Raw genomic sequence first — 11,856 nt, 5'->3', positions numbered from 1 at the left:
CGTACCAGGCGGTGATGCAACCAGTCATGATTCTCTCTAAGGTGCAGCTGTAGAACTTTTTGAGGATCTCAGGACCCATGCCAAACTCTTTCAGTCTCCTGAGGGGGAAAATGTGTTGCCGTGCCCTCTTCACGACTGTCTTGGTTTGGACCATGATAGTTTGTTGGTGATGTGGACACCAAGGAACTTGAAATTCTCGACCCGCTCGACTTCAGCCCCCTTGATGTAAATGGGGGCCTGTTCGGCAAGCTTAATGATAGTGTTGGAGTCGTGATTGGTGAACACTGAGTACAGGAGAGGACCTGGCTGTTCTGATGTACAGAGCTCTTTTCGGTCATAAGAGGTGATAGCAGCAAATTTATGTAGATAATAAGTTACAAACAATGCGAAAAAACTAACAAAATAGCACAGTTGGTTAGGAGCCCTTAAAACGTCAGCCATTCCATTCGGCGCAATGATTATTACAAAAGTGTTGAGATGTGTGTTTAATAAGACTGTATTTAGAATGTGTTGTAATGTTTTCCTGCCATTAACAGGTATTACCCTTATTGGTCCACGGAAACGTATACTGTTTGATATCTGTACCATCGGACCGTCTTGACTCAAACGTATAACGATTTTATGAAAGTGTACTAAGCACTCTCGCAGTCATGCGGAACCCTTCCCTCAGCTGAACCAATCACAGCTCTCCTGAAAGGAGGCCTTATCTCTTCCTGTCGCAGGACTACAAAATGGAAAACGTTGAAAACAGCACCTCGGGTTCAGTTTGGCGACCAGACATGGTTGCTGTCATTTATGAACCAAAGAACAATTCAAGGCCACTCCAGTGGGGACCTTATGGAATTCTATTTGGAGTGGAATTTCCTTTTCGGGCTCTGCATGCTTGGAGAGTTCTCTGAAGACCCTTGGGTGCAGACATATCTTGTTTAGCTTCATCTCATCTTGTCTTTTCCCTGATTTGACTGTGTCATCTGTATCTGTTACTTTTATTATTGCCTATTTTTATCCTTGAAATTCCTGTCTCTTCATAATTAGGACTTTCAAAAAACGTGATTTTCCAGTGTTTTATATATATTTCCAAACTATGAGGTTGGAATAATACTGTGAAAATTATGATAATGCCCTTTTAGTTTGAGAGCTGTTTGAAAAGACTGCCTGAAATGCCTGTCTGTTTTCGTGGGATGGAGTTTTGACCTGCCTGGTGACATCACAAGGTAGTGAATTAGTGAATAGACCAATAAGAAAGAGAGTTCCAATCCCCTAATTTGCAGTTTTCCCCTCCCAACTGAGACCACTCCCAGAAAGTCCTAGCAAAATTATCGTTTGAGAAATGCTCTTTGTTAAGAATCTATTTTTGACCATTTTAATTCAAAACAATCATAGTACTTAATTGTTACCAAGAAATTATTCAATATTGAGATAAAAAAACAACACATCTGTATTGGACTTTTAACCTTAGTTATTTTTTATAATAAATATTATTCCTTCATAAAGTATACTGGTCTCTGAGAAATGCATTGCCTTATAATTTAAAAGTACATAAAAGTGCAATATGTAATTTTTTGGGCGACCCGACCAAATTGTCATAGAAATGTGAGTTGTCATTTAAAGTAAGCCTAAGAAGGAGTAGATCTGTTCAATGACAAAGATGGCGCCGACAGAGAGGGCTACCTCGCTTCTTTCTCTCTGTTAACTTTGCCGTATTTCGTTTTTTATGTATTATTTCTTACATTATTAGCCCAAGAACATTTTTGTCTTATCACATACAGCCGGGAATAACTATTGGATATCAGAGCGGTGGTAACTCATCAGCACTAACAGCATTACGACCAGGAATACGACTTTCCCGAAGTGGATCCTTTGTTTGCTCCCCCCAGGGCAATTGAACTGATTCCAGAAGCCGACCCAAAACACCGGTGGAGGAGAGGTACTCGGAGTGGTCTTCTACTCCAATTTAGGAGGCGCACACACCACCCACCGCTTCTGAGTACATAACTCGCTAATGTTCAGTCTCTGGATAATAAAGTTGACCTGCTCAGGGCGAGGGTCTCTTTCCTGAGAGAAATCATGGATTGTAACATATTCTGCTTCACAGAAACATGGCTCTCACGGGATATACTGTCTGAATCGGTCTAGCCAGTTGGATTCTCAGTTCATCGCGCAGACAGGAATAAATATCTCTCTTGGAAGAAGAAGGGCGGGGGTGTATGTTTCATGACTAACGACTCATGGTGTAATTGTAATAACATATAGGAAGTCCTTTTGATCACCCAATCAAATGCACACCGTATTATCGCCCAAGAGTATTTTCTTCAGTTATAGTCACGGCCGTGTATATCCCCCCTCAAGCTGATACCACGACAGCCCTCAAAGAACTCCACTGGACTTTATGCAAACTGGAAACCACATATCCTAAGGCTGCATTTATTGTAGCTGGGGATTTTTACAAAGCAAATATGAGAAAAAGGCTGCCAAAGTTCTATCAACATATTGACTGTAGTACTTCCGCTGCCAAAACACTCGACCACTGCTACTCCAACTTCCAGGAAGCCTACATGGCCTTCCCCCACCCTCCTTTCGGCAAATCTGACCACGTCTCCATTTTGCTCCTCCCTTCCTATAGGCGGACTGGGATATGTTCCGGGTAGCTTCTGAGAATAATATTGACGAATACACTGATTCGGTGACTGAGTTTATTAGGAAGTGTATAGGAGATGTTGTACCCACTGTGACTATTAAAACCTACCCTAACCAGAAACCAAGGATAGATGGCAGCATTTGTGCAATACTGAAAAGCGCAAACCACCGCATTTAACCATGGCAAGGTGACAGGGAATATGTCAGAATACAAACAGTGTAGTTATTCCCTCTGCAAGAGGAAAATAGATTCAAAGGCTATTATCAAACTATTGCAGCATAAATACTGGAGGCTGAGACAAGAGTTGTCAGGAGACACTGTGGCCCTGTCCGACAATACCGCAGGACAGGGCCAAACAGGCGGGATATTTCCTCACCCACTTTGCCAAAAATCAGCCCCCACACCACTAGAGGGATATCTTCAACCACCAACGTACTACCCTGAGACAAGGCCGAGTATAGCCCACAAAGATCTCCCCCACGGCACAAGCCCGAGGGGGGTGCCAACCTGGACAGGAAAATCACATCAGTGACTCAACCCACTCAAGTGACGCACCCCACCTAGGGACGGCATGGAAGAGCACCAGTAAGCCAGTGACTCAGACCCCCGTAATAGGGTTAGAGGCAGAGAATCCCAGTGGAAAGAGGGGAACCGGCCAGGCAGAGACAGCAAGGGTGGTTCGTCGCTCCAGTGCCTTTGCGTTCACCTTCACACCCCTGTGCCAGACCACTCTCAATCATAGGACCTACTGAAGAGATGAGTCTTCAATAAAGACTTAAAGGTCAAGACCGAGTCTGCGTCTCTCACATGGATAGGCAGACCATTCCATAAATATTGAGCTCTACGGGAGAATGCCCTGCCTCCAGGTGTTTGCTTAGAAATTCTGGGGATAATAAGGAGGCCTGCATCTTGTGACAGTAGCATACGTGTAGGTAAACTCAGCAAAAAAAGACAAGTCCTCTCACTGTCAACTGCGTTTATTTTCAGCAAACTTAGCATGTGTAAATATTTGTATGAACATAACAAGATTCAACAACTGAGACAAACTGAACAAGTTCCACAGACATGTGACTAACATAAATGGAATAATGTGTCCCTGAACAAAGGGGGGTTCAAAATCAAAAGTCAGTATCTGGTGTGGCCACCAGCTGCATTAAGTACTGCAGTGCATTTCCTCCTCATAGACTGCACCTGATTTGCCAGTTCTTGCTGTGAGATGTTACCCCACTCTTCCACCAAGGTACCTGCAAGTTCCCGGACATTTCTGGGAGAAATGGCCCTGGCCCTCACCCTCCGATACAACAGGTCCCAGACATGCTCAATGGGATTGAGATCCGGGCTCTTCGTTGGCCATGGCAGAACATTGACATTCCTGTCTTGCAGGAAATCACGCGCAGAACGAGCAGTATGGCTGGTGGCATTGTCATGCTGGAGGGTCATGTTAGGATGAGCCTGCAGGAAGGGTACCACATGAGGGAGGAGGATGTCCTCCCTGTAACACACAGCATTGAGATTGCCTGCAATGACAACAAGCTCAGTCCGATGATGATGTGACACACCGCCCCAGACCATGACGGACCCTCCACCTCCACCTTGGACGGTAAACGCAAATCCGACCTTCAACCCTGGTAAGAGAAAACCACGACTCGTCAGTGAAGATAACTTTTTGCCAGTCCTGTCTGGCAACGTTGTTGTCGGTGATGTCTGGTGAGGACCTGCCTTACAACAGTCCTACAAGCCCCCAGTCCAGCCTCTCTCAGCCTATTGCGGACAGTCTGAGCACTGATGGAGGGATTGTGCGTTCCTGGTGTAACTCGGGCAGTTGTTGTTGCCATCCTGTACCTGTCCCGCAGGTGTAATGTTCAGATATACCGATCCAGTGCAGGTGTTGTTACAGGTGGTCTGCCCCTGCGAGGAAGATCAGCTGTCCGTCCTGTCTCCCTGTAGTGCCGTCTTAAGCGTCTCACAGTAAGGACATTGCAATTTATTGCCCTGGCCACATCTGCAATCCTCATGCCTTGTTACAGCATGCCTAAGGCACGTTCACGCAGATGGGCAGGGAAACTGGGCATCTTTCTTTTGGTGTTTTTCAGAGTCAGTAGAAAGGCCTCTTTATTGTCCTAAGTTATCATAACTGTGACCTTAATTGCCTACCGTCTGTAAGCTGTTAGTGTCTTAACGACAGTTCCACAGGTGTATGTTCATGAATTGTTTATGGTTCATTGAACAAGCATGGGAAACAGTGTTTAAACCCTTTACAATGAAGATCTGTGGAGTTATTTGGATTTTTACAAATTATCTTTGAAAGACAGGGTCCTGAAAAGGGACGTTTCTTTTTTTGCTGAGTTTATGTACAGCAGGACCAAATCGGAAAGATAGGTAGGAGCAAGCCCATGTAGTGCTTTGTAGGTTAGTAATAAAACCTTAATCATCCCTAGCCTTAACAGGAAGCCAGTGTAGAGAGGCTAGCACTGGGGTATTATGATCAACTTGGTTGGTTATAGTCTAGATTCTAGCAGCCGTGTTTAGCACTAACTGAAGTTTATTTAGTACTTTATCTGGGTAGCCGGAAAGTAGAGCATTGCAGTAGTCTAATCTAGAAGTGACAAAAGCATGGATACATTTTTCTGCATAATTTTTGGACAGAAAGTTTAAGATTTTTGCAATGTTACATAGATGGAAAAAAGCTGTACTTGAAACAGTCTTGATATGTTCGTGAAAAGAGAGATCAGGGTCCAGAGTAATGCCAAGGTCCTTCATAGTTTTATTTAAGACAACTGTACAACTATCAAGATGAATTGTCAGATCCAACAGAAGATCTCTTTGTTTAATTTGCCGCCATCCACACCCACACAAGCTCTCTGAAACATAGACAAACAGACACATACAACAATAATCAAATAAAATAGTACAAAACAACTGGTGATGCAGGTTTGTGAACATGACATCATTTGCTTAACAGATGCGATGTGGCCCAGCAAATCTGGAAATAGGGTGCCATTGTGGGACACAGCCCTTGTCCTCAGCGTACCCAGAACTCCCCCGCTCAGCGTTGCCCGGCGTCTCGGATGCGACAAGCCACCGCCGTTATGAGAGCCGCCCCCTTCCCACTGCCATCCTCTGATTGGATGAAAGTGACCTTGCACTGCGGCGCCAGGTCCCTGACAGTCTCATGCATGAAGTTGGAGAAGCTGTGAAGACGAGAGGTAAGAAGAGAGATGAGAGGCAGTTTACAATGTTATTACTGAACGTAAGACAACAGACCAGAAGCTGCAGGGAATGCAGGGGAGTGAGCTCACATGGCCAGAAGCAAGAGCATGAGGTAGATGCGCATAGGCAGATGCACATGTACTCACAGCTACTGTAAAAAGATGCGGTGAAAAGGCATTTGAGGGTAGACTTTAGGATTCCTAGATGCTTACCTAGATGCTATATCACTCAAATTAAATATATTTGGTAAAAAAATGCATAAAGAAACCAAAGAACTATATTTTGTAGGCTACATAAAAAAAAATACATTTGAGAATGTTATCAAAACCTTGGAAACAGACGGCTTGTATAAAAAGTTAGGTTAGAAGATCTCAATGTTTATCTTTTTGTCGCCCACTAATTTTATTCATAGATTCAGAGAGATTTAGAAGGAGAAACTAAAGACTATAAGGTAAAACATTTCAAGATTTCTAGTTATAGTGCCTTCAGAAAGTATTCATACCCCTTGACCTGTTCTACATTTTGTTATGTAACAGCCTAAATTCAAAATGGTTTCAATCGTTTTTTCCCCCTCACCTATCTACATACAATACCCCATAATGACAAAGCAAAAACATGTTTTTAGACATTTTTGCTAATTTATTGTAAATGAAATATCTCATTTACATGTATTCACACCCCTGACTAAATGTAGGTTAAAACCTTTGGCAGCGATTACAGCTTTGAGTCTTTCTGGGTAAATCTAAGAGCTTTGCACACCTGGATTGTTCAATATTTGGACAATCTTTTTAAAACATTTCTGTCAAGATGTTTGTTGATCATTACTAGACAGCCATTTTCAAGTTTTGCCATAGATTTTCAAGTTGATTTAAGGAACATTCAATGCCGTATTGGTAAGCAACTCCCTTGTATAACCTATTTGGCATTGTGTTTTCGGTAATTGTCTGCTCAAAGCTGAATTTGACTCCCAGTGTGTTGGAAAGCGGACTGAACCAGGTTTTCCTCTAGGATTTTGCCAGTGCTTAGCTCTATTCCGTTTTTTTTTTCCATCCTAAAAAAAACTCCCTAATCCTTGCCGATGTTAAGCATACCCATAAGATGATGCAGCCACCACCATGCTTGAAAATATGAAGAGTGGTACTCAGTGATGTGTTGTGTTGGATTTGCCCCAAACATAATGCTTCGTATTCAGGACATGAAATGTATTTCTTTGTCACATTTTGCAGTTTTACTTGAGTGCCTTATTACAAACAGGATGCATGTTTTGGAATATTTATATTCTGTACAGGCTTCCATCTTTTCACTCTGTCATTAAGGTTACTATTGTGGAGTAAATCCTTTGTTTTCTCCTATCACAGCCATTAAACTCTGTAACTGTTTTAAATTCACCATTGGCCTCATTGTGAAATCCCTGAGCGGGTTCCTACCTCTTCGGCAACTTTGTTAGGAAGGACTAGGTGGACTAGGTGTAATTAATAACTTAACATTGCTCAAAAGGATTTTTATTGTTTGTTGGGATATTCAATCTCTGCCTGCCCCCCCCCCCCCCCCCCCTACCAATACGTGCCGTTCTTTGCGAGACATTGGAAAACCTCCCTGGTCTTTGTGGTTGAATGAGCTTTGTGGTGTTTTGAGCTTTATCCTGACAGTATGATCACAACAACAAAAAAACACTCACTGTGGGTGTAGTTTGTAGAGTGTTCCGTCGACACCCACTGTGATTTTGAGCTCAGGGAGGTTGCGGTTCTGCCGGATCTTATCGACCACAGCGGCCAGGCCAGCACCACAGAGCTGGGCAGCGCGGCAAGCCACCACGCTACACACCTCCTTCACCAGGATGCTGTCGTCACACGTAGAGCTGGTCAGACCCAGGTGCTGCAGGATGGAGCGCACCTGCCTCAGGGCCAGACGGTCACTAACAGGGGGGCACAGACAACAGTCAAGTAAATATCAACGAGATCTATATCAAATCAACACTTTTTATGAACATAAATAGCACACGTTCTCCATTCTATGCTAGACATATCGAAATCTAATAGCTTTGATACACAGAAAAAGGGATTCACACATTGCTCCCACCATGGTTGTCAACTTTTAAGCAACTTTTTTAACGAAACACTTTTCCAATCTTCTTCTTGCTCGTCATGCATCAACACTAGATATTGATTAAAGGTGTGATTACCACAAACATGACCAGACACTAGACACTGACTCACCTCTCGATCTGGGAGAGGAACTTGGTTTCAAAGATGCCTCTGGTCTTGAGCCTCTCAGAGAGTTTGCCACGGAACAGCAGTCCCTTAGTAGTGAACTCCAGCAGTATGTTCCTCACTATCTCCCCAAGGTACATCCCACTGATCATCTTCTCATACCTGACAGAGAGAGAGTGAGAGAGAACAAGAGAGAGAGAGCGAGACAAAGACAAAGACACTTGATTCCTGTGGCTTACTCCTGGAAAACCAGCTATCAGGCTTTATGGATTAAAGTGTTATTGCCCTGGTGTGTGTCTAGTAGTCCCCAGCCTCCAAAGATACATCAATCAACTTGAACAAACAGTAAATAATAAATCCAATACACTCACAAGAAGGAGATATGAGTTTGTAACTTTTTCTTTGTTCAGTTCATCCTTTGTAAGTCAACACCTCAACTAAAGGTGTTCTTTCGTTATTATAAACTGGGTGGATCAGGCCCTGAATGCTGATTGGCTGAAAGCCTTAGCCATGGTATATTGGCCATATACCATACCCCCTCTGGCCTTATTGCTTTATTATAACACAACTGCAAACAAACAGTAATAGTCTACGTCTGTTTTCCAGGGTTGGCGGAGTGCTCATCCACGGCTTTGTCGAAGTCTGTGCTGAAGTCGTCCAGCTCTCCGTGGTCCCCGAACGCCCCCCACTCCATGTTAACACACATCTTCCCTTCGCTCCCATCCAACAGCTCCATGTTCTGCATCTCCTCCATGTAGCACACGTTGGTGCCAGTACCTGGAAAGAGGGGAAGTGAGTGAGTAAGTGAGTGAGTGAGTAAGTAAGTGAGAGGAAACTCATTGAAATAAATGGGAGACCGTTGTTGATCTGTTACAGCCTGTGCTTGTGGTCCAAAAGGCACATCCAGTAGGCTCTGAGACTCACCTACGATGAGACCCACCTCACACAGTGGGTCCTCGTAGCCACATGTCATCATGGTGCCCACCGTATCATTCACCACGGCAACCACGTCCAGGTCAAACTCCTACAAAAACATCAACACGAAGAAGTACAGATCACTAACATGGAACAGTGTGCTATAATCAGAGAATTTCAGATTTGAGACTGGTATACTAACATCAAATTCCAAAATGGTTACGACGGTGTACTTTCATGGTATCATATTACATTTTTAAAGGATTTGAGATCCTACTGTTTTGTTTCTGGGCAGTGTAGGATTTTGAGAAAGCCCAGTCAATAGGTGTGACCTCTGACCTCTCTGCGGTAGATAGCATCCTTCAGTAGAGTGACAACATCCTCCCCCTCGCAGCCAGTAGCTTTGAAACCCTTGGTCCACTTTAGCAGGATGCCCTGGAGGAGAAGGAAGAGGAACGGACATCACATTAGGACAGGCATCTTTATCTGGCCCTTAGCAGAGTTTTGATTAGTCGGAAACCTAAGACATGAAGGCCAGCCTTGGCACGTGAGGGTATTTGTTTTGGAACGCAAAGGTTTGGCAAGCCACCCCCCCAAAAATTGATTTGTTATGTTCCAGACTTATTCTAAAATTGATTAAATTGTTTCCCCCCATTAATCTACACACAATATACCATGACAAAGCAAAAACAGGTTTACATTTTTCCTAATTTATGAAATATAAAAACCGGAAATATCACATTTACATGTATTCAGACCCTTTACTCAGTACTTTGTTGAAGCACCTTTAGCAGCAATTACACCATTGAGTCTTCTTGAGTATGACATTACAAGCTTGGCACACCTGTATTTGGGGAATTTCTACAATTCTTCTATTTTCAGGTCTCTCCAGAGATGTTCGATTAGATTCAAGTCCAGGCTCTGGCTGGGCCACTCAAGGACATTGAGACTTGTCCCAAAGTCACTCCTGTGTTGTCTTGGCTGTGTGCTTAGGGTTGTTGTCCTGTTGGCAGATGAACCTTCACCCCAGTCTGATGTCCTGAGCGCTCTTGAGCAGGTTTTCAACAAGGATCTCTGTACTTTCCTCCGTTCATATTTGCCTCGATAATGACTAGTCTCACAATCCCTGTTGCTGAAAACCCCCACAGCATGATGCTGCCACCACCATGCTTCACCGTAGGGATGGTGTCAGGTTTCCTAAAGACGTGATGCTTGGCATTCAGGCCAAAGAGTTCAATCTTTATTTCATCAGACCAGAGATTCTTGTTTCTCATGGTCCGAGAGTATTTAGGTGCCTTTTGGCAAACTCCAAGTGAGCTGTCATGTGCCTTTTACTGATGAGTGGCTTCCTTCTGGCCACTCGACCATAAAGGCCACAGAGGAACTCTAGAGCTCTGTCAAGAGTGACCATCGGGTTCTTGGTCACCTCCCTGACCAAGGACCTTTCCCCCTGATCGCTCAGTTTGACCAGGCAGCCAGCTCTAGGAAGAGTCTTGGTGGTTGCAAACTTCTTCCATTTATGAATGATGGTGGCCACTGTGTTCTTGGGGACCTTCAATGCTGCAGACATTTTTTGGTACCATTACCCTGATATGTGCCTCGACACAATCCTGTCTCGAAGCTCTACGGACAATTCCTTCGACCTCATGGCTTGGTTTTTGCTCTGACATGCACTGTCAACTGTGGGACCTTATATAGACAGGTGTGTGCCTTTCAAATTTTATTTATTTTATTTTCTAATTAAATAAATGTATTTAATTTAACCTTCATTTAACTAGGCAAGTCAGTTAGTCAGTTAAGAACAAAATCTTATTTACAATTTTTAATTTCACCTTTATTTAACCAGGTAACTTGTTCTCAACTAGCCTCTCATTTGCAACTGCGACCTGGCCAAGATAAAGCAAAGCAGTTTGACACATACAACAACAGAGTTAAACATGGAATAAACAAACATACAGTCAATAATACATTAGAAAACGTTATTCTACAATGTAGAAAATAGTAAAAATAAAGAAAAAAAAACCTGGAATGAGTAGGTTTGTCCAAACTTTTGACTACAACTGTATATATATATATATATATATATATATACACTGCTCAAAAAAATAAAGGGAACACTAAAATAACACATCCTAGATCTGAATGAATGAAATATTCTTATTAAATACTTTTTTCTTTACATAGTTGAATATGCTGACAACAAAATCACGCAAAAATGATCAATGGAAATCAAATGTATCAACCCATGGAGGTCTGGATTTGGAGTCACTCAAAATTAAAGTGGAAAACCACACTACAGGCTGATCCAACTTTGATGTAATGTCCTTAAAACAAGTCAAAATGAGGCTCAGTAGTGTGTGTGGCCTCCACGTGTCTGTATGACCTCCCTACAATGCCTGGGCATGCTCCTGATGAGGTGGTGGATGGTCTCCTGAGGGATCTCCTCCCAGACCTGGACTAAAGCATCCGCCAACTCCTTGACTGTCTGTGGTGCAACGTGGTGTTGGTGGATGGAGCGAGACATGATGTCCCAGATGTGCTCAATTGGATTCAGGTCTGGGGAACGGGTGGGCCAGTCCATAGCATCAATGCCTTCCTCTTGCAGGAACTGCTGACACACTCCAGCCACATGAGGTATAGCATTGTCTTGCATTAGGAGGAACCCAGGGCCAACCGCACCAGCATATGGTCTCACAAGGAGTCTGAGGATCTCATCTCGGTACCTAATGGCAGTCAGGCTACCTCTGGCGAGCACATAGAGGGCTGTGCGGCCCCCCAAAGAAATGCCATCCCACACCATGACTGACCCACCACCAAACCGGTCATGCTGGAGGATGTTGCAGGCAGCAGAACGTTCTCCACGGCGTCTCCAGACTATGTCAC

The 11,856-nt window shown here is 43.6% G+C and overlaps 1 protein-coding gene across 1 annotated transcript in view; it reads right to left on the bottom strand.

The window, feature by feature from the left end:
* Positions 1–5,379: 5,379 nt before the first annotated feature.
* Positions 5,380–11,856, bottom strand: part of LOC109896080 (hexokinase-2-like) — a 94,071-nt gene continuing 87,594 nt past the window's right edge. Inside the window, exons 13-19 of the mRNA XM_020490307.2 lie at positions 9,313–9,408; positions 8,983–9,082; positions 8,652–8,835; positions 8,065–8,220; positions 7,527–7,763; positions 5,670–5,829; positions 5,380–5,499 (exon numbers count right to left, since the gene is read on the bottom strand). Coding sequence (XP_020345896.1) covers positions 5,685–5,829; positions 7,527–7,763; positions 8,065–8,220; positions 8,652–8,835; positions 8,983–9,082; positions 9,313–9,408 — 918 coding nt within the window. The 3' untranslated portion in view covers positions 5,380–5,499; positions 5,670–5,684. The remainder of the gene's footprint in view (positions 5,500–5,669; positions 5,830–7,526; positions 7,764–8,064; positions 8,221–8,651; positions 8,836–8,982; positions 9,083–9,312; positions 9,409–11,856) is intronic.

This window comes from Oncorhynchus kisutch, linkage group LG8 (assembly GCF_002021735.2).
Source record: "Oncorhynchus kisutch isolate 150728-3 linkage group LG8, Okis_V2, whole genome shotgun sequence".
NCBI lineage: Eukaryota > Metazoa > Chordata > Actinopteri > Salmoniformes > Salmonidae > Oncorhynchus > Oncorhynchus kisutch.
This window is presented reverse-complemented; position numbering and strand designations above follow the sequence as displayed.